At 43.9% G+C, this 26,625-nt stretch overlaps 1 protein-coding gene across 4 annotated transcripts in view; it reads right to left on the reverse strand.

The window, feature by feature from the left end:
- The window catches only part of ABTB2 (ankyrin repeat and BTB domain containing 2), a 146,656-nt gene that overhangs the window by 7,822 nt on the left and 112,209 nt on the right, over positions 1–26,625 (reverse strand). For 3 of the 4 annotated variants that reach the window (XM_074918464.1, XM_074918461.1, XM_074918462.1), the window contains 10 exons: positions 17,949–18,101; positions 12,331–12,496; positions 8,467–8,556; positions 7,882–7,983; positions 5,810–5,903; positions 4,478–4,613; positions 2,448–2,674; positions 1,532–1,710; positions 451–556; positions 239–341 (listed from right to left, as the gene is read on the reverse strand). In XM_074918464.1, coding sequence (XP_074774565.1) covers positions 239–341; positions 451–556; positions 1,532–1,710; positions 2,448–2,674; positions 4,478–4,613; positions 5,810–5,903; positions 7,882–7,983; positions 8,467–8,556; positions 12,331–12,496; positions 17,949–18,101 — 1,356 coding nt within the window. The remainder of the gene's footprint in view (positions 1–238; positions 342–450; positions 557–1,531; positions 1,711–2,447; positions 2,675–4,477; positions 4,614–5,809; positions 5,904–7,881; positions 7,984–8,466; positions 8,557–12,330; positions 12,497–17,948; positions 18,102–26,625) is intronic. The other variant, XM_074918463.1, reaches the window with a different exon arrangement.

Below are 26,625 nucleotides of genomic sequence, written 5' to 3' on the forward strand. Positions count from 1 at the left end.
CTGGTTAGTTTATGTCGATAGAGCTCTGGGACTCTAACAAATACTAGGAGTGGCTAGAAAAACTCATCTTTACTCTCCTACTATTCTTAACAGTAGCAAAGATGATGTGGCTTGGTCCTGCAGACCTGAATTTTGGGGTGTAGTCTGTATCCTTAGCAATGAGGGAGTGAGAGCTGGTCACACAAACCACTAAAGGGCCAAATCCTCCCCAAACACTCAGCTGGGGGAAGCAACTCACCTGTTAGATGCAGTAACCAGCAGGACTTTGTGTGCATAAAATAGCTTTCCTTCTACTAAGAAAGTTACATCAGACATTTCTTTATTGTTTAGGAAGTGAGGATCTGTTAGGGTAAGAAAAGAAAAAGTGTATATTTTTTGAAACTGAATGCTTTAAAAAAAAATTAAAAAACCAAAATCACAAGAACTTCACTCTTTGGGTGAGCATCTTACCTAGCCGAGCTGGCAGCGTCTTCCGTATTTCAGGAATGCTGGGTATCGGGCTGGTGCCGTAGCAGTGGGTGAAGATGGACGCAAGCTGCTGATTGATGGAATCATTCTGTGAGGAAGATGGAACAGGTATCACCCATTGATCAGCACTTTGCATTGAGCAGGTTTCAAACGCACTGCAACAAGCTCACTTGAGGCTTATAGCGACTCTGCCTGACAAAAATAACCCCAAACAGAGGGACAGGAGCATGATCTGAACGCGGTTCTCTCAGCAACAGTTTACGGGCCAAACTGTGTCAAGGGAAAGAGTTCGGCAGCAACAGCTCATCCTTCCACCTCTGTCAGCCAAACCCGCAGGTGTGTGCTCAGCAGGGCTGGATTCATATTGGCTCGTTGTCAGATGCCAAGTTCCAGCTCCCAGTTATATCTCTTGCTTTTAATACAATGCATGTTGTAGTGAGCAATTACGGAGGTCTCAAGAGCTGTATACATGTGTATATATACACACACACAGACTCCCCAGTTTGTGCATTTCAAACGTCTCCCATCTACAGTCGGAAGGCAGCATCCCCTGCCCAACACGAAGGGTCACAAGAGAACAGGGTAGGGACTGCGTGAACTTATCTGCAAAGTGAGGCAAGCTCAACTATATACCACAGATCAAATCTGTTGTGGACATGCCTTGAAAAGCAAGGAAAAAACAGACACAGGTAGCCTTTAAATAAAAGAAAGAAGTAGAAGGAAAATGTCGCTGAATAAAATCATTGTTCAGAAAACTCTAGAAGATATTACTGAGAACCTTAATTGCCCAGTTCTGGATTGATAACTCTTCCTCTTACATTCCCGTGGTTTCAAAAGCCAGTTCCTGAACTGGACTTTAACAGAACAGCCTTCATTTCTACTGAAATTACTGTGAGAACTGCTTTTGTGGGCTGTATACGAATTCAGATAAATGCTATCAGGGCCCTTTTCATACCATAACTCATGAGGGACTTGTAGGCACTCATGTGTTCTTGAGCACTACCTTGTACAGTAGCAAAAAACAAACACTCGACTTTGATATTGTTACAAAACTAATAATTACCTTGCTGGTTTTGAGGATATCAAACATGAGCTGCAACCCTTCGTTAACCAGTTCTTCATTATAGTCCTCTTCTTTAATGGTGACAAATTCCCGCAGGAGGGTCTGTACGACTGAGTAACGGGACTGGTAGAAGGTTGTCCGCAGGGACTCGATCCACACGTGGAGCTTCCACGGGACCCCTGCAGCCACAGCACAAAGGACAGTGAAAGATGATGACGTGCTGAAGTGCCTGGGAGTGGATTGTCCTGCTGCTATTACCAGCACTGCAGGAGATCCTTACATACATCCGAACAGCAGATACATTTTTGTCTTGGTATTAAAGATGACCCAGTGATGTCACTGATGAAGGGACAAGAGCAAAGGATTGGTACCAGGGGCATAAGTTGGAACTTTCTGCTGATGGGTCAGGACCAGAGGCTCCCTACTCTGTGTTTAGCTTCATGATTAGTCAGAACTACGAAATAAATTAGACCTGATCTTGTAAGAATACCTAACCCTACACAAACATGGAGTGAGGTCTTTTCTCCTGGTTACCTCTAACAGTTTAGACAGAGAAGCTTCAAATATATTCTTTCATCTTAAACTGTTTAATCTCTGGTGTTGTCTTTGTTTTTGAGACCAGCCTCTAAACACTGAATTTTAGGTGTCAAGAGTATCTGACAAAGAGACACCCCTTGCTTTTGATACTTGGGAACAGAGGATCCATCCAAAAGTGAGGGACATCCCAGATCAGTAGGAACTGAAAAAAACCTGGAAGGAATCTAACCCACTTTTTTATTTAAATTAGACAGCTGGTTCCCATAAGCTTGGGATAGCTTTGCAGTTGGGGTTACAGGTTGTTCTCCAAGTGAAAGGGGCAGAGGAAATAAGCTTTTTACACCTTAAATGTGCACAGTGCTTAAAATAAACCCCTTACCAAGTGCCCTGAGCTCCATGGTGATGTCTACGTAGCCATGCTCAGCGCTGTAGTACATGGCCTCCTGCAGAGCCTTCATTCTTGTTTTACAGAGCCTGACTTGCCCCTCACTGGAGCTGCCCTGGCTGGAGGTGTCACTCTCCACTCCCTCTGCTAAAATCTCCTCCAGGGAGAGGACATCTCCCTTCAGTTGCTGGGGCTGGGTCAGGAGCTTGCGCAGAACGTTCCTGAGGAAGAAGTGGAGATATCCATTATGAATAAATAAAACACCAACAATTCAGACAGACAGAACTGTGGTGATTTGGGTTTAGGGGTCTGGCTTACTGAATAATGATTTCCTTTCCAAAACCAGATGTCTGGCAGATACAGGGCAGCATTTAAACCACTTGTCCTCCCTTGTCCCACATGTGAGAAATTGATGCCCTGGTAGCAAGGGCGAAAGAATGGAACGTGCTCCTGTACCTTCATGGCACCGGGGCGTGTTTCAGAGCGTGAGGGCAAAGTGGTTTGACTGCAGTCTGTATGTCAGCATTCTGCTGTCCCTGAGTGCAGTAACATCTTAAGCTCTGCAGTAAGTTTTACCAGAGAGCCTGTCACAACCCCTGATGTTTTCCCAAGCAACCACCTTTGAGCACTGTTAGGTTGTTTCAGTCAGACCCGCTTCCTGTATCGGTAAGTAGAAACCATAAAAAATGATAGTTCTGCATCACTAAATCCAGGGAGAGATTCTTTTTGGTTTGGAATTTCACACAGCAGTTGCAAGAAAGAGGCTTTCTTGTTTGTATCCAGCCGCTGTAGAAAGCTGCGTGGCTGGTGTCCCTGCAGACAGCTGGGGCCAGCTGCAGCAGACATTCCCCAGCCCAGCAAATCCCCCCAGTACTCGGCTGTGACGCTAAGTTGCCACTAGCTGGTGCTCTCTTTGCACCCACACCGATCAGTCTGACTAAAATTAGTGAATTTTGTGCTTTTGGATCACCCTGCCCTGTCTGACTGGCGAACAAGCCTTGAATTTCACAGTTTGCACAAGACTGTGGGAGGGGAGAAGAATTGGGAACAGAACAGTGTTTGTGGAGTCTTAGGCTGTAAATAACTGCATTAGGCCGTTCCAGCTTGGCAGAGTTTGGGCCTGGGATATTTTCCCTGGTGTATCCAGATGTGCGACATACCTGGAGGAGCAGTTTTGGCACCACTGTAAGGCACAGCTGTGTTCAAGCAGGGTAGCTACTATTTAACAGGCTACTTTCTGTAAGACCCTGCAGGTATCTCTCAGCCCATCTACATGGGCGGTTTCAGGGCTGTTTTAATTGGCTTGTTACACTCACATTTTTTTTCTGGGAACAGAAGGATTTCTGGATGAGTTTGTAAGTAATGTCTTATTTCTAAAGGACTACCCTGAAAACAGGGTTGGAAAGCCCAGGCTGGCTTTTCAGCATTTTAATAACTTATCTCTTGGTAGCCATCCAAAAACCAGAGATACAGTCAGCTAAATTCTGCCGCAGATTATTTTTACCACCTTAACATGACTAGATTCTGTCTCAGAACATGAACCATACTCTCATAACCTACCCACAGGGGGAACTTAGTTTGCTCATGTATGGCCTAGAACCAGCTCTTACTCCCTCTTAGTGCTGCAGAACTAGACCAGTGAGAGAATAAGAAAAAGCAAAGATCTTTCTGTTGTTTTGTGCTTTTGACTAAAATAGAATCCCCTTCTGTTATCAAAGTTATAGTTGCTGATTAATGAAAGTCTTGCATCATTTTTTCTCAGAGATGTAACAGAGAGCAACTACCAGTTTAAAGACTCTTTCTAATTCCCCAAAACGCTCAAAAGGCACTGCCTACATCCCACTCAGAATATCTGAGAAACTGTGAGGCACTAAAAATGGTTGTTGCCAGAGTCTTAAGGCCATCTTCTGAACTGCAGCCCCAGGGACGTGGGTCTAAGACATGTAATATAAAGAAAGCCACATGGGAATACCCACAGCAATAGCCTTGGGAAAAAAAACCCCTGACCGTGAACGGAGCTTTACCTGTGCCCATGTGCAGCTGAGTGACTGAAGCAATTCATATCTTCGTGCAGCGATGACGACATCCCATTGACTTCCAGCATACTCAGGAGCGGGTCAGCACCCCGGCTTAGCAATAAGCTGACCAGCTCATAGTTCCCTAGGAAAAAAATGACAGAAACATCATGAGGATTCCACATCTGTTCCCTCTTTGAAAGCAGGTAACAGAGGACTGGAAACAGACACTGTACCAGCAGCTTCTGTGCTACCAGCGAAGGCTTTCAGAGCACCCTGCAAGCGTGTGTTAGGCTTAAGAACAGCTCTGGGAGAGAAACTTAAAGCACTTAAATCACCTCATAACGCACAGCTAGCTAGAGGCAGAGTGAAGGGAGACAAACGGGCCTGGTGCTCTCAGTGCACAGCAGCGAGGTGCATGCAGCCAGCACAGCTGGGGGTTAACGGGGGAGGCCAGGAGGGAGCCACACTGCACCCGCTGCTGCTGAAAACCATCCTGCAGACATGTGTATGGGTGCAGTCTGTGTCCAGCCAGGCCCCTCTACCATTTTTGTTAGCTAGAGTAGTGAGTAAGAGACCCAGCACAATGAGGTGCTGTCATTAGGAGGGGAGGAGACCATTGTTTTAATCCTTTCACTACAGCCTGATACAGAGCAAGCCAGAGACTCGTCTTTGTAAATGCTCAAAAATGAAGCAGAAAGAAATCAAGGGAAAAATAAGTAAAAACAGGTGAAAAGTGCTGAAAAACAACAGGTACTTTCAGGCTAGCACAGACTTGTTCACAGAATGCTAAACTCTTCTCCTGACAGGTAGAAGAAATGCAGAATTTTACTTGTATTTAATAAATGAATGAAACAAATTTCTTTATATAGCAGTTATTTTTCCCCAGGCTGAATTTAAGCTTGTTAATTTTTGCATCTGGAAGTTATTTAGATCCAAGACGTGCCTAGACTAGACAGTAGCTGGTTTATGTTTCTTGACAGTGCCCTGTGCAAAGTTGTTTCACTCAGCTTTACTACTGGCAGGAGGTGAGTGTTGGGACTAGTCGCAAAAGCAGACACTCATTTAGTGCCCATCAAACTCTTGCCTCATGCCAACAGCTGTTAGTTGCTGCCAACCCAAACGGGGTTCCTACTACTGTTTTAGGAATTAAAAAAATTCTGACTTCTTAGTAGCCAGCTCCCTGTGCTACCCGTTTGCTCCCTGGCCTGTACCCACGGCTTAGATGGCAGTGCAAAGCGACTCCTCCCGCATTGTACAGATGCTGGATCCACATGCAAGTTGTTTGTGGTGGTTCTGTGGTAGCAAGAGACAGTGTGTCCGGGGCTGCCCCGAGCTTACCTGCTGCTGAAGCCAGCTGGAGAGGGGTCTCAGCGTAGTTGTCTTCGCTGTTCACGGCAGAGCCCTCAACGTGGGCACCAGCATCCAAGAGCAGCTGCGACAGACACAGGAAAGGCGAGGAGTTGAGAAAAGAGCAGCTCAGAAAGAGCAAACAAGAGGCTCTGTGTTAGAAAGGAAAACCAGCGTGCACACAGAGGGACCATCTCGAAGGCTAAAGCAAAATACCTATTACAAGGCAAATTTCTCTTGTTTCCTCGCTCAGCCTAGAACTAAGATCTTCCCCTGAATGTCAATTTAGAGTTTCTTTTGCTTTACTGTGCTTTCAATATTGAGTTTATGCTGGAAAGGTGCTCAGCTGGCAGCTTGGAGAACATCACCTTTTTTTCTTTATTTTAAATCTCCTTTATGAACATGGTTTTGCAATTGTAATTTCCCAACTCCAAAGAGCTCTGCAATCAGAGCTTCTCTTCAGCGCAGGAAGTCTCTCTTATTTAGTTTCACGCTGTGTGCAGGAAACGGGGCACCTCCAGGGACTTAGCCCTGGGGGCCAAACATCCCTCTTGGGCTCTTGGGAGGAGCCCTGGCAGCGACTTGCCACCCACAGAACCTGCTTTCATTGAAGGCACCGAGCTCCTCGAAAGGGAAATTACCCCCCTGCCAGATGAAGGGGAGAAGGTTCCAAGATGAAGGGGGTGGCAGCATCGGGGCACCCGGAGCTCCGCTGGCGGGTGCAGGAGGGGGTGCTGCCCCACTCCCCTGCCCGGCTCGGCTGCTGCCGAGGTTCCACCACTGGGTGTAGGAGTCCAGCTGGCTGTATCCTATAATGGTGTCACAATTTCACAGTTTCAGCCATCCCCAATTAGCGATGACCTTGGCCTTGGCGCACACAGCACACACATTCACATTTTTACAATAAAACACTTTGCAGAGCACAACTGCTGATTCATTTCTGTCTTGAGATTCCATGCAAGTATCACACAGTAGACCTTAACTGGAAAGGTGATTTTATACACTGATTTCAGTAAAACCTGACATCTACCCTTTTAATAATAGTTACCAAATGGAAAAAAAAAAAGAAAAAAAAAGTAATCTTTAGAAGTTTTAACTAAAATAAAAGAAACAAACACTGAGTAATGCAGTCCAAGAGGAGCTTTGATATACTTGGCTACATCTCCTGGGAGAATCACGCTCTTATCTTGCATGTAAATTAAGGCTGTCCAACCTCTGTAATACCAAACGCTGCCCCAGCAATTTGCCAGGTGGGATCTAATCTTTGTAATTATTTACAATTGCACACAAATGCACACAAACAAAAAAAGAGTGTGTGCAGCCTCCATTTGCTTAAATCTTTTTTTTTTTTCTCCTCCCTTTGAGCAGAAGGTAAATTAAATTCACCAGCAATTGACTATCTGCTGTGATCAGTTTTGAATTCCTCTTGAAGTTAGGGTAGGATTTCCAGGACTCCACCCCATTCCGCTGCCCCCAGGCCTTAGTTCCCCAGAAAAGGGAGTGGGGAGGATGCTAGAGGCTCAACTACCCCATCAGCCAAAGCCTTGTTCATGCAATTCTCAAGGATTGTGAAGGAAGTTACAGATCATTTGCTGCCATTAGAGCAGAAATCAGCATACACTGAATTTCTGCACATGTAAATTTATAAAGCAGTTAACATCTAATGTCAGAAAGCATCCTGATCAAGCGCTCTACCTGTAACCACTCCACATGAAGCACTAGTTTATCTAATAGCAAAGAAAGGATTGTGCAGTGTTGTTCTGGAAGTGGTAAGCCATGGTCCAGTACTGAAACCAAAGAAAAATAAGGAAACAGACTGTGTTTCATCCTCGAGGCCTTGCTATGCATTGTGTCATCAATTCACAGTTTCCCAAGAAAAGAATCAGTTGTATTCTTATTTTCAAAAGGTGCCAGTTTCCACCGGTTTTTAGAAGGCTTCCACCAAAGTGCACAGGGAGCCCGTGACGGAGCCATGCCCAGGGAGCCCAGCTGTGCGGGTGCTGCAGGTCAGGCCCTCCGCATCTCCGGTAAATATTCCCGACCAGGGGGTTCCCTCTGCTTACCTGAACGACAGAGATGTGCCCGTGTAACACAGCAAAGGTGAGAGCAGTCCAGTGCCGGCTGTCGGGATGGACTGACGGGTATCGCGGAGAGGTACTGGGAACCTGGGGGAAGGAACCAGGTAGTCACTGGCCACTGCGTTATCTGTCTGCCATAATCTTTAGACTCGCACGTAAGGGGCTTTTCTCTTTGTCAGTGACAACCCCAGGGAATGGGAACTTACGCCATTTAGAGAACACTGCCAGCACGAGGCACTCCGTCCAGTCCCCGGGGCCTTTTTAATGGGCTTACTGGTTTCTCCTAGTGGCAGCTCCCTCAGGACAGAGGCCCCTTTACACCCCCCCCCCCCACCCCACCCCCGCCTATTAGACTTGCCAATGCCAATCATCATTGGAGCCACTGAGTGCTCCGAGAGGTTTTGAAGGTTTTCTTCCCCCCTCCCAAATCCCTGAAGCAATGATTTCTGAAAGAAGTGGCTTGCTCAGAAGCTCCAGAAATGAAGCCTTCAGTTGCTAGGAGAGATTTCATAACCGCTCCTGTTAGTTTACAGATGAATAATTATGGAGAGAGGGTCCTCTATTACTCACTGGTATATCTAAATTCGCTCCAGCATCTATAAGCATTTGGACCATGGCTTCATCTCCAGCAGCACAGGCATACATTAGTGGGGTCATACCCTTCAGGAAGATAGAAAACAAAGTTACCTTTCTACACCTACCAACAGCAAAACTGTCAGACAAAGAGAGTTCGAATCTTAACTTACAGAAGAGAGCGTGTGCGGGCGTGCATGTGTGTAGGGACAGCATACACGTATGTTCAAAACATTTTGGTTTTGATGCAGAGTGGGCACAATGCACTAGTGTTGGAAATTGATGTGGACAAAACATCAGGGGACAAGATTGCAAGAATACAAAAGGGATCACTGAAAATCCCAGCCGTGTATTGTCCACAGTTCTTGAGCTTTCTCAAGGCTGCCAGAAAAGAAATACCATTTCTTGGATCATTTGTAGCCAGATGAACCGAAAGCAGAAAACAACACAAAAATACACAAGATTAATTTATTTGGCAACTTATCCCCATTGCTAAAATCCTATTTGCCACAATATTTCAGCATTTCAATCACATAAATTTCTCTCTCTCTACTCAACCAGCAAACCATGACAGCTCAGAGATGAATTATGAGAGAAATGAGCCTTACTTACGGAGTTCATGCCAGAAGTAGCCAAGGACAGAAAGGAAATGGCCTAGTAAAATCCATCCCTGTTCACATACTACAGCTTCTCCCCCCTCCTTAATTATTGTGAGCATTTGATTTTTTCACAGGCAGCATCGCTTTACAGCTTTATGTTTAGAGAGGGACGTGGATCGTATAATAGAATTACACCTCACACTGAGGAGTTCTGATCTTGTATCTGCAAAGGTGTGTTTTCAAAACAGCCACAATTCCAATCTTCCTGCATTTGAAGCAGTTACACACATTTTCAGTGATGTTTCAGGGTGGGGAGGGTGACTCTTTGGCTTTTGGGGGGCTTGGGAGGATCCACTCATTATGGATGAGTAAGAATTTAATACTCAGGTCTGCAGGCACAAGCCCATATTTATTGCCAGTCAGGGTTCTAAAACTACCAGGTTTGTATAGACTTGCCATCCCTTTTTTTTAAATTTGTAATACCAGTTTTGCATTCCCTGCTTGTTCCTCACTATACAAAGGGAAGAAGAGATCGTTTTCCTACACACCTCAAATCCTGTAAAACCAGAGTGCTGCTTAGTCTCCACTAAAAGGGAATACAGGGTCCTGCTCCGAACTCAAGTTTCCGCAGATATGTTCTGAATCCTCTCCTTCTCTCTAAATGTATCTCCATACACATACACGTAAAAGTGGGTCTGAACACATGCCTCAACATTGGACATTGTCACATTCTGGGAACGGTCAAAATCTGAACCTGGATCTAAGGCCTGTACTTTAATTAGTCCAACAGTTCTGTCTACTGCAGGATTTGCAACAAAACTTTTGCTGTACTTGTCTGGTGAGAGGTGGTTGCGCCTGTTTGTGATGCCTCAGAGGTTCCTGCCTACTGTGCAGTGTGCTAAGATGACACATCATAACCAAAATAAATCAGGATATAGGAACTGAGCTTACCAGGTGCCATTGTTAAACGTTCTTCACAGAATCCCAGAATCATCTGGGTTGGAAAAGGCCTTGAAGCTCCTCCAGTCCAACCATGACCCTCACACTGACCGTTCCCAACTCCACCAGATCCCTCAGCGCTGGGTCAACCCGACTCTTCAACCCCTCCAGGGATGGGGACTCCCCCCTGCCCTGGGCAGCCCATTCCAACGCCCAACAGCCCCTTCTGCACAGAAATCCTTCCTCAGAGCCAGCCTGACCCTGCCCTGGGCAGCTTGAGGCCATTCCCTCTTGTCCTGGCGCTTGTTCCTTGGTTCAAGAGACTCATCCCCCCTCTCTGCACCCTCCTTTCAGGGAGCTGTAGAGGGCCAGGAGGTCTCCCCTCAGCCTCCTCTTCTCCAGACTGAACCCCCCCAGTTCCCCCAGCCGCTCCCCAGCAGACCTGTGCTCCAGACCCTGCCCCAGCTCCGTTGCCCTTCTCTGGACACGCTCGAGTCATTCAATGGCCTTTTTGGGGTGAGGGGCCCAAAACTGAACCCACTCATCGAGGGGCGGCCTCACCAGTGCCAGTACAGGGGTAAGATCCCTTCCCTGTCCCTGCTGGCCAAGCTATTGCTGATACAAGCCAGGATGTCATTGGCCTTCTTGGCCACCTGGGCACACTGCTGGCTCCTGTTCAGCCAGTTCTTTTCCTACAACAGGACAGAGACCAGCTTTCTGTTGCCATGTCTAAGTCAGTTTTTCCCGGTTTTGGCATCTGGCTTTGGCTCATTCCTTTACATAAGGGCAAAACAAGCTAGCTGCAAAGTTCAGAGGGGGTTTCACATTCCAGTGATGGCAGAGTTCACTGCTGGCGTTTGGATTTAACTCTATCTGGGATTGATAGTGCAACGGAGTACACTTGTGTAGCTACGGAGATAAGTTGCTCCAGAATCAAGGAACTGGAGAATTTGAGAGCCACAATGTCTCCAGAGGGAGCCTGTTTTGCCCTCCTTGGTCAGTGCCAAAACACTGCTTTGAGCCATGGGAGCTGCGTTCTGTAGAGCCACCAGCTCGCTATGGTCCCCCTGTTCACAGTAGGACTGGCTAGAAGATGACATCAATAGGATGACAATAAATAATCTGCTTTGAGAGAATAAAATGCCTCCAGGTTACATAAATAACTGCAAAAACTTATGAAAAAAAAAAATACAGGAAGTAAGAGGCAAACCTTCATAACATAAATCTGCCACTTTTGTCACTTTATTAAAGTCAGTATCAAGGCGCCTATGATGTGATGCCCCACCTCTGTGACCACAAAGCTTCGTGTATTGGATATGTAAACAAGGCAATTACCTAGGTAGAAGCCTCTGCAGGAGTAGTTTTTTGCTGATATTTGTCTATACATTCACACTTCCTTAAAACTGCAGGATGGTGGAAATCACCATGAAGCTGTGCCAGTTTCAGAATTTGGTCTGAAATGCTACTGCAGTAAAATGCTGTCTATGAGAAAGCCTCTCTACTTGAACATAAATCCTTCCCACGGCTAAATATCCTATTGTTTCTGAGACATGACAGCTCATTCTCACTGCTGTGACAGCTACGAGTGTTTATTTGGGGGAGTTTGTAAGCTAATTCCATGCATTGAATGATGCTCCAGAGAAAGACTCCACTGTTACTTGATGGGACTGACAGCGCAAGCAGAAGCAGCTGAAGGCTCCCCAGACTCCCAAATCCCCATGGTTCAATGTAGCTGAGCACTGAGCAGGGCAAAATGAAAAACCAGACCCATCAGCTTGACAGACTTTCACCAAAGCTAATACTGAGTGATACCCACGCTGTGGGGGTTCTCGGTGCTGTTTCTATATGCCCGACTGTACTGAGAACACGTAACTCGCTGTGCGCCTGAAAGCCATCAGACAGTAACACCTTTTGGTCACTCATCACTGACCCAGACTGGATTTGGGCTGTTGAACCAGAAGAGAGTGTCAGTGGCAAAAACCAGTTTGTCTTGATGTTGTCTTAGCATTAAGGCAACATCAGACTTTCCATTTGCAGCCAGCATATTAACCTGTCTTCCATCAGTGTCTGGGAGAGGCCATCCAAAGAGCAGACCTACACTCCAGCTGATAAAGAAACAATTCACTCCAGGCTTTGACTGGCTTTTTTGAGGGTTACGTTTTTGTTTGTTTTTAAGGGACACATTTTTCAGGCTGAAACACAAGCTAGAATTAGAAAAGCCTTGCAGAGGCAGCTACCATCGCATGTATTGATTTGCCACATAGAAAGGAACACGCAATTTGTTCATGTAAAGAATTTTTGTGTGTGTGGCTGTATGGCATACCTGATCATCCATGGTGTTAACCCCGTCAGGCCCCAGCGCATCGATTGCTTGGTTGATCAGATCTGTCCTCCCACAGTTTAGCATTCGGAAACCCAGATCCTGCTGGAATCTTTCAGTGGCAGCCTTAGCGTCCAGTCTCCGGAAGGAACTAAAGCAGCATTCAGGTCTGTGAAAGGCAAAATGATTTCTGGTTTGGGTTTTTTTTCCCCCTTTTTTTAAACCCTGTCTCTTACAGAAATCAGGCTTATGAGTTTTCATGGGTTTACCGATCATATTATTACCTTCATATTATACCTATCGTATTACTGCCTTCATATTATACCTATGATATTATTGCCTTCATATTATACCTATCATAGCTTTCCCCACTGCATAATCATTTCTGAAAAATCTGGCTAACATCACTCATACTGGAGATGGACGTTTTAGTTCTTAGAGAAACACAGTGAGTTCATGTTAAAACTGAAAAAAAAAAAAAAAAAGGTGTCCAAGAGGAACCTCGTTACTGCCCTTCTCTGAGGGAAAGACAGGAAGAAGACCTTATTCCTTGGCAAGAGTGGTATTGTCCACCCAGCCCCTCACTCCAAGGGTGGCTCTGGACCAGGCACTGCTTCTGCTACATCTTATCCAGCAGAAAGGAAGCGATGCTGGAATATTCCCACACCGTAACGGGGCTACAGCAGCACTGAGGCTATTCTGGTGGGACCGGTGTCACAGGCTGAAAACCTGCAGCAACCTGGTTTCCTTAGTTCTGCTTCTCACAAAAAAATCCCCACCAAAACCCAGCTGCTTTAAATAATTAGCTGCATATCTTTTGGGCATCGTATTTGTATTTTCCTGCTTGTTACGGGATATTCCATCAAACATATACAAAACCATATTGCAAGGAGGAGAAACAGGTAGAGAGAAAGTGTATCTAATAAAATACCAGTGTAATTTTAGGATGGAACAATTATGCTGTCTGTCCACCAGACTAGTTATTACCTTGAAACAACAGCCATTTCTGACAGAAAATAATGATCCTTATTATTTTTTGGAAAAGAAAATTAAAATTAAAAAAGAATATTAAAATTAAATTTAGGCAGTAGAACATTCTTTTTTCCAACACTTGGATGAAAGGAAGTGTGTTAACAATTCTATGAAGCTCTATTAAATCCTTATCCTTTAGATGACTATCAAACGACCTTTATCTCATTTGGAAGGAGCCCAGGGATTACTGTAAATTCTCTGGTTATCTGCTCAGAGAATTCTAAATTCCAAACCTGGAAGGGTATCTCCTTCAGTGAAGAAACACTGCCAAATTGGAGGTGTTGCCTATCTCAGCTGGGCACTGATAAGGCCAGGCCTTTGATGTTATTTCAGGGTGAAAGCCTCCTCTACTAGTTGACTGGTTTTCAGCACAGGCTCTTGTGCAACTCTTAGTGAGCAGGATATCAGCCTGCCAGCTTCCTTTGAAAAATGAGATTCTTTCAACAGGGCTAACCTCTTCTGGAAACTTTGTATGGCCCGCCAGATAAGTAAAACACTCATCACTTCACGTAAAAGATTCAAGATGAATCTTATTCACGTTTTAATTCAGCTGGTCATTTTTTAATGCTTCTGAACTCGCACTGATGGTGGATGACAAATGGTGAGCAGATGCTACGAACAATACGCTGAGTTAACAAAGATCCCTGCACAGCCTGGTGACCAGTCACATTGTACAGGGGAAACCAGGATCTCACCACAGCTGCTTTCAGAAAGGAACTGCACCAGGCTACAATTTGGGGAACGGTCAGCAGCGAACCAAAGTGACAGTTGTTCTTTGGAGATACATCTGCAAATAAAACCTGTCTTTGAGGCAGCTGAGTACATGAGACAAGATCTCTGCAGCACCCAGATATACTAGATTAGACACATAGTACAGAGCACAAGAGGACAGTAAGGTAAAAAAGGCTTAATGCTAGATATATATAAATCCTAGAGCTAGGCTAGCCAATTAATAATCTTGTTCTACTAAGGTAACTGGTACAGCATCTCGATGCTACAGTACTATGTAGGATAGGATGCAATTACTTGGTATAATAAGGAGGAGGAGGAGGAGAAGAATCCTATGCAACGAAGTGAAATAAAATTACAACACTTGAAATCCAGTGAGCCTCAGAAAACAAAAGGTTTTGAAGGGATGGTACCCGTCTTTGCACATTGTTTCTATTCTGCTATCAGACATGGTTCCACCCAGTGCTATTTACAGGCACTGTTGGAGCAAGGGAGGGGGTGACGGGACAGGACACACCGACACACACAACTCACTGACAGCCCTGCAGAGAGAACAGCAAAACAAAACACTTGCCAGGAGCTGTCAGAGACCCAGCAGAAAGGTGCACTGGAGTTCTTGGTGTAGAGCTGCCAGGAGGCCAGGTCGGGCACAAGAATTTGCAGTTAAATTTGTGAGCTTTACTGCTGGGGGACCTGCAGGCTCAGCCCACGCAGCAGTTCCCGTACACTTGCTGTTCTGTAGCGGTGGCTTGCCAGTGTGCTCTGATAGATGTAAGTTCACTTTTTCTTTTAGAGCGTGATAAAAATTAGAGCATCCTACAAGAGCTGGAGAGGGGAGGGCGCACATATGCACAACTGCTGTGCAGCAGCTGCAGTCACAGCTGGTTTTCCATGTGTGAGTTGTTATCCTGTGGAGAAGAGGCAAACTCTTGCATGCTTCCTGGGGTAAAGCCTGTGCTCCTGCAGTTGCCCAGGCAGGCAGCAGCTCCCATGTACACTCAGATGGGCCCAAGGGATAAAGTGAAGAACTGACGGGGGACCAAGAGACATTGGAGGGGCAGAGCTCAGGGAAAGGGGTAGGGCTGAGGTCCTAGTTTGGGAAGGGATAGCTTGAGGAAGGAGCCCGAGCCTGGTGTGCTCTTTGGGTTTCATAAGCAGTAACTACTACTACAACTACTAGTAGTGAGTGATTTAAATTTGGCCTGCAATGTGGAAAAAAAAATAATAAAAAAAAGCAGTGTGTGACATTAAAATCCCAACATTTATATTTAAGTAGATGGAAAAGAAACACAGTTCTTTGCAATCTAGCATTTCCCTATTTATATTATCATTTAACCAGTAACAGGTGAGTACTGAAGATGTTTATAAATTGTCTGGCAAACAAACTGAGAGCATCATATTATAAGGCTTCATCCACTAAGGCACTAACAGTTGTGGAAGACTATACTGCCCAAGCAGTCTATGTCAGAGAATAGGTATTAGAGGTCTGAATTTCAGGTTATACTAATTATACTTTGTTCTTCTGCACAACTTCTCTTTCAGGGATTTCAACATACCCTACCTGATGCATCACCACTGCAAGGAACTATCATTAAATGACTTTCAGCCTATGCATCTTGAGGAAGAGAAAGTTGCAATTTGCCTATAGTCACACAGCAAGTCAGGGATAAATTTGGCTTCAGCTCCAAGATTTCCTTTTCCCATAAATGTGCTGTAATGACCAGATACAAATGACTGCTTTAAAGGATCATATAATAGGCCCTGGAAACGAGGCATTGCTCTCTCATGGGTTTTTTTCTGCTAGTTTAAATCTTTCATGCAGCAAAAAGACAATGCTCTTCCTCTCATACCACACACCTCAGAACATCATTAGACCTCTGAAAATAAAACTCAGGCAAGACAGTTCAGAACAAAGACCTGGTCAAGCTTAACTTTGATTTTTGTCCTCTATCACAAAGGTGATGCGTGTTACTTTAAAACAGGTTGATTCACCTGCAGGGAATGCACACTGCATATGTCCCTATGGAGGGCAGTTTGGTGAGGTAAAAGGTGTGAAAGGATCTTAGTTTTCTTACAGAATTGTCATTCTTTCTGTAATAACAACAAACTGGATAGAAACCTTTAACATACTCCTGTACTGCTAATCCTTAACGACCCAGCAATTGAATTACCTTATGCCTGAATATCCCACATACTGTGGCTGAGGCCCTTTATACCTGCTTCTCACTTATTTATTGCTTACATTATTTTGGGCCTCCTGGGTTTCTACTGAGACCTTCATTCCATAGCTGTATCATTACGGCTTCAGTTTGAAGTTACTGATATGAACCCCATTTTCACAAAGGCTGTCTCTAAGTGTTTCCCTTTAGCTCATATCAGCAGGAAAATCAAACACCTAAATCCCTGCCCTCTTTTATTTACTCTTTTTTTTTAAGGTATAGGATCTATAAAGTAAGGAACTACCTGTGCTTTGTATATTAATGTGCACAAATAAGCAGTGAAGAGAGAGAGGGGGATGCCTTTGAAGCAGAAGGTTTAGATTCAGTCTTGAAATCAAAAGTCTTTCTAAAGGAGAGACTGAAAGAAAAACCATGAGACTGACTGAAGTACTTGTGATTATTTTAGTCTTCTGCGGTACCGTTCATTGAAGAATTTAAAAGGTTTTGGCAAGCATTAGGCACATATGTAAAATTAGTTTAGCCCGTATTAAGTTGCCTACACTAGTGCCTGCCATCCACACATAAGCCAGAGTAGTGTGTGCTTTGACACAGAGCACACGTACACTGGCAGAGAAAAGGGAGAAGAAAAGTGTTCCCGGACAACTCCAAGTCCAAGTTCAGATACTCCCTTTCATTCTGAAGCCAAGGAGTTTAAATATCTGCTGAGGATCACCTGTTTATCTTAGTTTTCAAAAAGACTGGCAACACTCTTAGTCAGTCAGGTACCATGTCTCAGGAGAAAGGCAGGACCTGAGAGCAAGTCTAGGAGTCAGCTAGCTGTACTGACGAAACATTCAGTCATCTAATTGCACCCACATACTCATTAACTAATTTAGCTTCACATTAGGTTTTGTGGGTAGTAAGTGCTACCCTTCAATTCACAGATGGGGAGACAGAGATGTAGCAAAAAGCAAGAGCCTTTTTGGCTGCCAGAAGGAAAAAGTAAAAGGCAACAGAGACAGATCCAGGACTCCTGATTAAAAGCTTCTTGTTGCTTTTATTGTTCATGAAAAATAATTCAAAGAGTAAGGACATATTTTTATCTTTTCAGGTGATCATTTCATCACTTAAGAGCATGATAGAAGTATTATTTATTGTTATTAACATGTTCCACCCACTCATTTAACCTAAAGGTATATGGGGGACAAAACTCACTCAAGAAACGACCTTGTAGTAAAGTTCAAGATGTAACCCTGATATCAAAACCAGCGCTAATGAGAGCAACTTAAAGGACTACAAACCTGAATAAAACACCTATGATGTGCTAATGAATCAAGCTAATTATAAACCTCTGTTCAATATATATGTGAGGGGAGGATTCTAAAAGGTTCTGATACTTTTCATCAAGGTATCTCAAAAAGCAAAGAATAATCTTGTAATTAAGGCTACAGCATAAAAAACAAATACTTGTGTTTCAATCCTTCTCTGTCTCAGTCTTCCTATGTAACTTTTGGCAAGACAAAATCTTTCTACCCCAGCTGCAGTGTTTGGCCAAAGTTTCTTTATCTTTTGGAATACTAAAATGTTAAATGTGTATCACCTGTCCAGTATTTTGAGATCTGGCTCCGGTGAAATATAGTGAGAAGAATACTGTAAGAAGTTACAATTACTTTAGCTGCTTATAAAGCTTATTCCACATACTTTAGCTGCCGGGGCTCACAGTCCAGTCCAGGTAGGAGCAGTCTGGCTGTCTGCCTGATATCATCACTGTCCACAGTTAAACTGCGCCGGTGCTCAGCGTAGGTGATAGCCACTCTCATCCACTCCATCAGCGGTGGCAGAAGCATGAAGGGCCTGTGCAAACAAGGAGAAAAAAAAAAAAAAAAAAAAATCCATCAAAGTTAACGTGGGTCTGCTATCTTGTGCTGTGATGCAAAAGCAACACTTAATTGCTTCCTGGGCATGCTTGTGGGAGGCTGGCACAGATAAAAACCACCCGCAGACTCTGTCCCTGTGCTCAGCAGGACTGGCAGGTCACAGCAGGTGGAAGGAACTGGAACTGCTCAGCCTTAGCTATCTGAACCGCTTTTTACCCCAAGGGGGGTCATGCCAGGACATGCTGGTTTCCTGCAATACATTTCACCCTGTAGGACTGAACATAAGGGACCTACTTCTACTATTAGCTATAGGTCAGGCTGCCCCAGCTCAAGGGGCCAATGCTTTGTGTTTTAGATCAGAAGGGCTCTCATCTCAGACATGCAGTTTATATAATAATTCTGTCTGTCATTCTAAATAATCCATACGTACAGGTTGCTCTACCTCTTAATTAACAAAGATTCTGATTGTTTGAAATTTCAACTAAACCAGGCTAATTCAGTACTACCTCCACTGATCTTTACATTACATTATCACTACCTGATGGCTTTTCACATCCTACATTTCTTACATGCCAAGCTCAGGCGCAGGCTCAGAAGAATAATTTTTGCACAACTGACCCTCTAGACCACAGCAGAACTGTTGCAGCTATGTTTTAATGGGAACTGCTTTGTGAGGGAAAATGAGTAAATCAAAAAGAAAACAACATGAAGACATCTCTATACAAGAATAGATTTACAGTATTACTTACATTGTAAGCAATTTGTGGAAAAGCAATCTACCTGTTCCTAATTTGTACAGCATCCAACACAGGTTTTACTCAGTACGAAAGGTTGCAAGGCAGTAAAGGAATATAAATAAGGTAATAACAATAGCAACAATGGCCATTTTGGACTAGCTTATGAAGAGGCCCCCTCTCACTCCTGCTATAAGAATGAGCACAGTACTGAAATTACACAGTAATATATAGGTACCATAATACTCATACACAACATATCTCATCCATCCATCCATCCTCTCAGACTGATCTATTATTTGCTTATTTTTTCCCCAAGGATACCTGCCACCCTAGTGGAAGGCTCAGAAGTGCCAGCTGTAATTGAAAACTCCTTTTCCATTTCCAGTAACAAATTTATTAACTCTGGGAAAAGAGCCCTTTTGACTTAAGCATTCAAAAGAAAATAGTTGAGGGGAGAAGGTACCAATTCCTTTATAAAGTTCAGAGAAAAAAAAGATACATACCAGAAAATAGAAAATTATTTTGGCATTTATGAAAGGAGGTGAACCCATGAAAGGCATTTTCAAAGCTGTGCATGTATATGTGTGCACATATGCGAGCACAGTAAGAGTAAGCAGCACCAATCCCGTTAGAAACCATTTATCAATAATGGGATTTACAAGCAGAACTCCCTTTGTGTGACTTTGAACATCCTTCAGGGTGAAATAGCTCCACTTGGTAAAATATGTGCCATCTGTTTCCATTTTGCAGTTGCAAGGTGCACTAAAATACTGTCATTACCTCTTTACAAATCAGTGCACTATTTTTTCCCTCTGCTTCTTCTCTTTTTCCAAGTAGTGAAACAGCATCTACAAAATCAGAGGTTCTTTAAGCATCTGATCAATCCTGGATTGCCAATGCAAGGGTGTTTCTAACAGGACATCTACTTACTGCTTTCACCACTTCTACATCAAACAGTCAAAATATCAGGACTGCTATGTTCATCACTTTCAAAATTACCTAGTAGCTCATCAGTTGAAAGACTTTGTGGAAGTCCAGCATGAATCCCCCAACCCATCCAGGCTTTCTGACTTGTCCCAGACACGTGGGATGGGATGACTCCCTCCAGCACAGCCGGTTCAGAGTTGACTCACTCCCCCAAGGGAAGAGCAGCAATCTGCAACAGGCATTTGGGAGATGCCTTTCAGCACTTTGAGAGAACTTCAACCCTTATCTGACCTACAACAGAGGCATTTACACCTTTTAAATTTAGGCACTTAAGGAAGGAGCCTAAATTAATTATCTAGACTTTCTAATTACTCAGGAGAGCCTCTAGTGTAGGATTCAAAGCTCCCAAGACCTGGTGAGGACAGAGAGGTAGGCTAGGTAGGCTAAAAGCACCAGTATTTAATACTCAAAGGTAGATGAACACCTCAGGAGCAATGGAAAAATTCGTCTTACAAGTGATTATATCTACCACCTTTTGTGGTAGATAAGGTATTCAGGCTACATCACAGCTTTCCTGACACTTTCATGGTGGGAACACTGCTGGACAGAGAACGATGCTGATCCAGCACAGTCCTTCCTGATCATCTCATTAAGTAACAAGCCAAGCCTCAGTAACTATTACACACAGCACTCGGCGGCAAGAGACTGTGGTCAGCCAACAGAAAATACCATTGAGTCTGCACCAGAAATAACACCTATCATGAAGAAATTTCCATTCTGTAAAAAAATTCACATGTGCCAGGGTTATAAATGGCTTCCATGCACAAGCAGACCTTGAATGTGGAAAACCTGGTTTGGGAGGAATGGGAAGGAGAAAGATTTTTTTTGTTTGTTTATTTTTTTAAATCTCAACAGATTTTTTCCAAAGGCTTTAAAACTCACAGCTCAACAGACTGCCTGGTTACCCTGTGCCCAAAGGAGAGCAGACTTTGAATTGAAAAAGAAACGTCAAGTGGGATGTTTTCCTCCTACCGATAGCCTGATTTGTCTCAACCCCACCACTCACATTGCTGTGCAAGGTGGGTAAATCATTATTCTATCAGGAGGGACTATAATGACTTCAATTTCTCTTTTGCTGTAGCTTTACTTCTCTTGAAAATTTCTAGCTTGTGGATGGGCTTTCTATTCTCCCTGACACACACACTCTCTTCTTTTATCCAACTATTTCCTTTCTTCACACTGTGCACATGGGCATGCTCACGAGAACAGCTCTGTATTACTTTGCTCACTATAACTACATTAGATAAGCAGTGTTATCGCATGATCTGAGCAGAGAGAGAGAGATGCAGTTCAACTGAAACGCCAACTGGGTTGCACTGCACTAAAAATGCATTCAAGTCTTCTTTTTCTAGACAATAATTTTTCTAGACAATAAATGCAATTATTACCCCTGTGGCCCTTAACCTGGGCATCTATCTGCCTCTAGGGAAACACTGATCATTTCACAGTCTGAAAAACACTGGAGTAGGGGAAGGGGAGAAATCTTCATGGAAAATTAACTGGGAAATGCTGCAAGCTAAAAAATTGATTTCCATCTATGCCATGTTCTCTACTGTGCATTTTCCTCTGGACTTTCTGACATTTAGAAGCATTTGGCAGCTCATTAAATTCTGCACATGAAGTGATCCATCCCTGGGAATCTGTCACACTCACAGCAGTAGTTCACTAGGGACACATACTCTCTTGTTTTCTATGAAGAAGAATGCCACCATTGCTTTGTTCAGTTTTTTGCCATTAAGTTGTCTTCAAGTGTTGCCACATGTAAACCAGGGAAGTACACAGCAGTGGAAAGTAAAGTAGACACTGCTCATCTACCATACACCTTGTAAAGAATCGCAGTAATGTCCAATACAGTAATCTGCAGTCAATATTTTATCCATAGGTCTTTGAAATTTTCTCCCATTTAGAACTGGGCAGCCATTCCCTTCCCAAGGGGATTGGGTTGGAGCTGGGTGAGATGTGCTCTGAGAAAGAATGGACTCTATTGTGGGCTTTTTCCCCTCATATGAACCGAAACACGTTGTTTTATTTAGACATAACTGAGAAGGATAATGGCAGCAGCACTTGGCAGAGAATTTATAGCAAGTTGTAACTTTTTCCTGGAAAATGTACTAGGCTCATTTGATTAGAATGGCCTAGGACATGACTGGCATGTGGAGATAACGTGCGGCAGTCCTCGAGGAGATGCTGTGGGATCACAGATTTTCAGTGTTAACTCATGCATCACAAAGAAACTAGTCTCTAAAGTGGGCTCTTCTGAGGATTTAACAGCCCCGGGGCCAAGACATTTTTGGCAGAGTGAAGTTAATTGTATGCAAAAGAGGAAAGACCTCCACAGGAGTTAGCAAATCATGTCATCCTTCCTCTGACTTGAATGCTAGGACAACGCATTTGGAGCTTGACTTTTAGAGGTGAGGAACACCTGCTCTCTCAGATGAAAACAGTAGGTCTTCCCAGAAAAAACAGCCATGCTACCAAATTCCTCCCTCCTGCCTTGGTCCTCAGGAGGGCCCAAGGACAAGATTGCTGAAGAAAGGAGGAGCAAGGGAAGGAGGAGACATTTTCCCTACAGCCACCTCTCTTCTTCTCCTGTGCTATTTTTTGTAGTCTCCTGTTTTGCTACAGCAAAACAAGGAGGGAGCCAACAGTGACAGCAACATCAGGAAAGAAAGACCTCATTCTTCTAGACAAGAATCTCCTTCTTCTAAAGCAGGAAGGAAAATACTGTCCTAATGGAATCAGGTGAGAACGGCAAAATTTGTCTGCCTCTTGCAGTTTGAGCTGGTCCCGAGACACACGTGCCCAGACAGTCTCCCATCCAGCCTGTCCCACAGTCTTCTAAATGGTTTGAACAGCTTTCTCTTCCCTTCATCTGTAACAACTACTCTAAAAGCCCCTGCTAACATTTTAAACACATGCAAACTTTAGCATGGCAAAGCACTGCAAATATCAGAACACTTATGGTCAGAGTAGAGTAGGCCATGGTAACTCCCCCACATTTGATTTACTGAAACTATACAGACACTATGTGCAGAGAAGAATCCCAAATCTTTAGAGATCATTGTGTTTTTTTGCAAGGGACTGAAAAAAGAATGGGGGCTTGCAGTACCAAGCAGTGAGGTAACGTTTGAATTTAATGCTGGAACCAAACTCTCTCCTTCAGTCCCATTTTACCCTAAAATGATGGAGCTTAAAGTCACAAACACAGAGCAAGTTAAGAACTACTATAAAAAGCTATAGCTCAGTCTCACCTGTTCTCTTCTTTTTCTTTTTTTTTTAAAAAAAGGAATAAACTTAAAAAAAACATTGCACATGTGCAGAGAAGGGAGTAATATGAGTAGCAGAGATACTGGGAGTGATTGCCAGGTTGCCAAGTAAGCCAAGCAGGCTTTTTCATAGCTTTACAAGGCTCCTAGTTAGGGGTCCTGGGAGACCCCCATACAATGCGCAGAACTATGTAAGGGAATACCAAACAGGAATAAAACTAATCTACAACAAAATGGTGAATCATGTAGGAGGGTGGCTAGAAGAAGATGTGTTGTTTGAACTTTACACCAAGATGGAAAAACCCCAAGGATGGCAGCAGAGTCAAAAAGAAAACAGAGTGAAGTCTCATTGATTGGAAAAGGGAAGACTCTGAGGCAAAACAGAGTATCCAAAACCTAAACCATGTCATGTTGATGTGGAAAACAGTGGCATATTTACAGTTTGGATTCTCAAACACTAAACCCCTCTTCAAGCTGCAGGAAAAAAAAAAATCTCTGAGTATGTAATTATATGTGAATAAAATAACAACAGAAATGATGATTTAGAAAAAAACACAAAATCTTTGCTCCAAAACACAACCAACTTAAGTCAGGAGCCATTCTTTTCAGATTCAAAATACTTTACTGAATTTGAAAAAAACTCCCATATTTACAGAGAAAAAATAGGAATTATCATGCTGGATCTGATTCAAGTTTCATCTCAACAAATGCCACGTCTTTTCAAAGCAATCAGTCCCAGATCTTCACAAAGAAGGAAGAAGAAATTTAATCACAGCCAACTGGCCCAAAAAGAAAGTTTTCTTCTGAACTTCCTTGAAACAATGACTGGCTCACATCTTAGAAGATAAGAGTTCTCAAATTTAAGTGGATCATTATCAAGTTACCAAGGTCTTGGCTTGGATATACCATGACACTAACTTCCAGTTCAGCAAGTTATCCTTCAGTCAGAAACTAATGGAATGAAAAACATCTGGATAATATTATATTTATTGGGATCCTTTCTCCACTGAATCTGCCTTCACAGTTTCCTCTGCTTATAGAATATAAAATGGTACAAGAATAGTTTGAATCTAGAACTGGCAGCTCTGATCTTTCTTAGCAATCCTAGTAACCACAGACAGAAATATCACCTTTTCCGCCCCTTTCTGCAAACCGCACTTAGAAATAAGGTGCAGCATCAGACAGATTTCATGTCATGTTAACTGCAAATCAAAGTAAAAACTAAATGGAAGTTCACTAAAAAAACCCATGAACGAATCATTAGGAACTCACTATGCATCTTAAAAAGGACCCTCAAGTCTGTGGTTTATTTATTATAATCACATTTTACAAAACCTTTATTTTAACAACAGGGAAAAGATTCCATAAAACAAGTACTTGTGCTGCTCTGGAATGTGCCATGTGTCTCATTAGAAAAACATATTTGTAACATCTGTATGCTGTGGCAGAAGGAACTCTTGGTTTCTAGACAGACAGAAAATAATTAAAACCAACTTAAATAGTATACAGTTGATGATAAGAGTCAGACAGATATACACGATAGTTTGAACTACCACAATATGGTCATAGTTATGTGGTCAAGGATGTGACTGACTTCCATCTGCCTCCCCCAGATGCACACAGAGCTGTTTGATCCCGGACAGGCACTGGGAGTAGCCACCTCGACAGAGGAAATGCGGAGGAAGGGAAACCACTGATCATGCTCCTCTTGCTCCTCCCAACTCCTTGACATCCTAAAATTCTCCATAAGCTGAAAACTACTGCAACAATCCAGGAGATGAACTATTCTTGCATGACTCTGGACCTAACTGCAGTCTTGACCTCAATTAATACACAGCTGTATGTTTAAATCACTTGCAAGACCAGATGCAACTACTGAGGACTGACTTGCTATGACATCTGCTGAATTAGACACAGAAAACAGCACTTGCCAGTGACCTGTGCATGTCAGCTGCTGCCACCGGACTTGCAGAAGTCAGTTCTACAGACCTCCTCTGAAGGATCCCGGTCTCAAATCCTGTCTCTGACCAGCCCAGAGCATCCTCGTATCGACACCGAGAAACAAGGCTCTTCCCAGCACAGAAGAGTGGCTCTGGCCAGGTCATCTGCATCAGACCTGTTAAGCCTTTCCCAACTCCTAAAAAGGTGACTACCCTGGTTTGCAAGCCTTCCATTCCGTAAGCACAAAATGCTTTTTGGACAAATTCTAACTGTGGCCTAGCCATTTCACTGCAGTTGCTCTGAAGGATGCAGAGACACCTTCCACTAGCCCAGGTTGCCCAAAGCCCCGTCCAGCCTGGCCTGGAACCCTTCCAGGGAGGGGGCAGCCACAGCTTCTCTGGACAGCCTGTGCCAGGGCCTCACCACCCTCACAGGGAAGAATTTCTTCCTTAGATCTAATCTAAATCTCCCCTCTTTCAGTTTAAAATGATTCTCCCTCATCCTATCCCTACACTCCCCTTGATCAAGAGTCCCTCCCCCCTTTCCTGTAGCCCCTTTCAGTCCTGGGAGGCCTCTCTAAGGTCTCCCCGGAGCCTTCTCTTCTCCAGCTGAACCCCCCCCAGCTCTCTCAGCCTGTCCTCACAGGGAGGTGCTCCAGCCCCCCCGAGCCTCTTCATGGCTTCCTCTGGCCCCGCTCGAGCAGGTCCGTGTCCTTCTGATGTTGGTGCCCCCAGAGCTGGGCCCAGCACTGCAGGGGGGATGGGGTGAGGTGTCTCCCAAGAGCAGAGCAGAGGGCGAGAATCACCCCCCTCGACCTGCTGCCCACACATCTCCTGATGCAGCCGAGGACACAGTTGGCTTCTGGGCTGCAAGCAATACATCTCGCTTGAGGAATATATCTCACTGCTGCCCCTCAGGCCTGCCCAAACCCGCAGAAAGGATGTTTCTCATGTGCATGCTCATCAGAATTTGCCGTTTGTCGTTTTTGCTTTTATGATTTAAATTTTTAAAAGCCCAAATGTACTGAATTACACAGTAGGTCACAAACTGTCTCAAAGTCAACTCACATGTGAAAAACAAGGACATGAAGGGACTTTTTAAGATTTAATAGGACTACTATTTTTTTAAAAAATAGCATAATTGGCTAACAAAGTAAGAAAAGAGAAAGGCCGTTCTTGTGGATTTCCTGGGTTAGTCAGTGAAAAGGGCACAGGAGACTTTGCAGGAGGACCAGAAGTGGTTGGCATGTCCTGTTCCCCCCTGAACCAGTCTGACATTTGGAGACCCAGGGCCCATGACCCACCCCAAGGAGACTGAATGAAGAAACCTTGCCATGTGCAACAATTCCTCCTGCAAAGCAAAACACTGGTACATTCTGGAGCAGGACATGAATACAAACTACTTGCATTAAAGAAATGAGCCTGTAACAGCATGCGATGTGATAGGCAGAGATAAACACAGGCAGAAAGCCAGAATGGGTTGTCTGCTATTCTTGGATTAGCCTTGATCCTGTGGGCAGAAAAAAACCCAAGAGGTAGCTCCTATGGTCTATTCCAGCAGCTACACTGGC

The sequence above is a fragment of the Athene noctua genome, chromosome 14 (assembly GCF_965140245.1).
Source record: "Athene noctua chromosome 14, bAthNoc1.hap1.1, whole genome shotgun sequence".
Classification (NCBI taxonomy): Eukaryota; Metazoa; Chordata; class Aves; order Strigiformes; family Strigidae; genus Athene; species Athene noctua.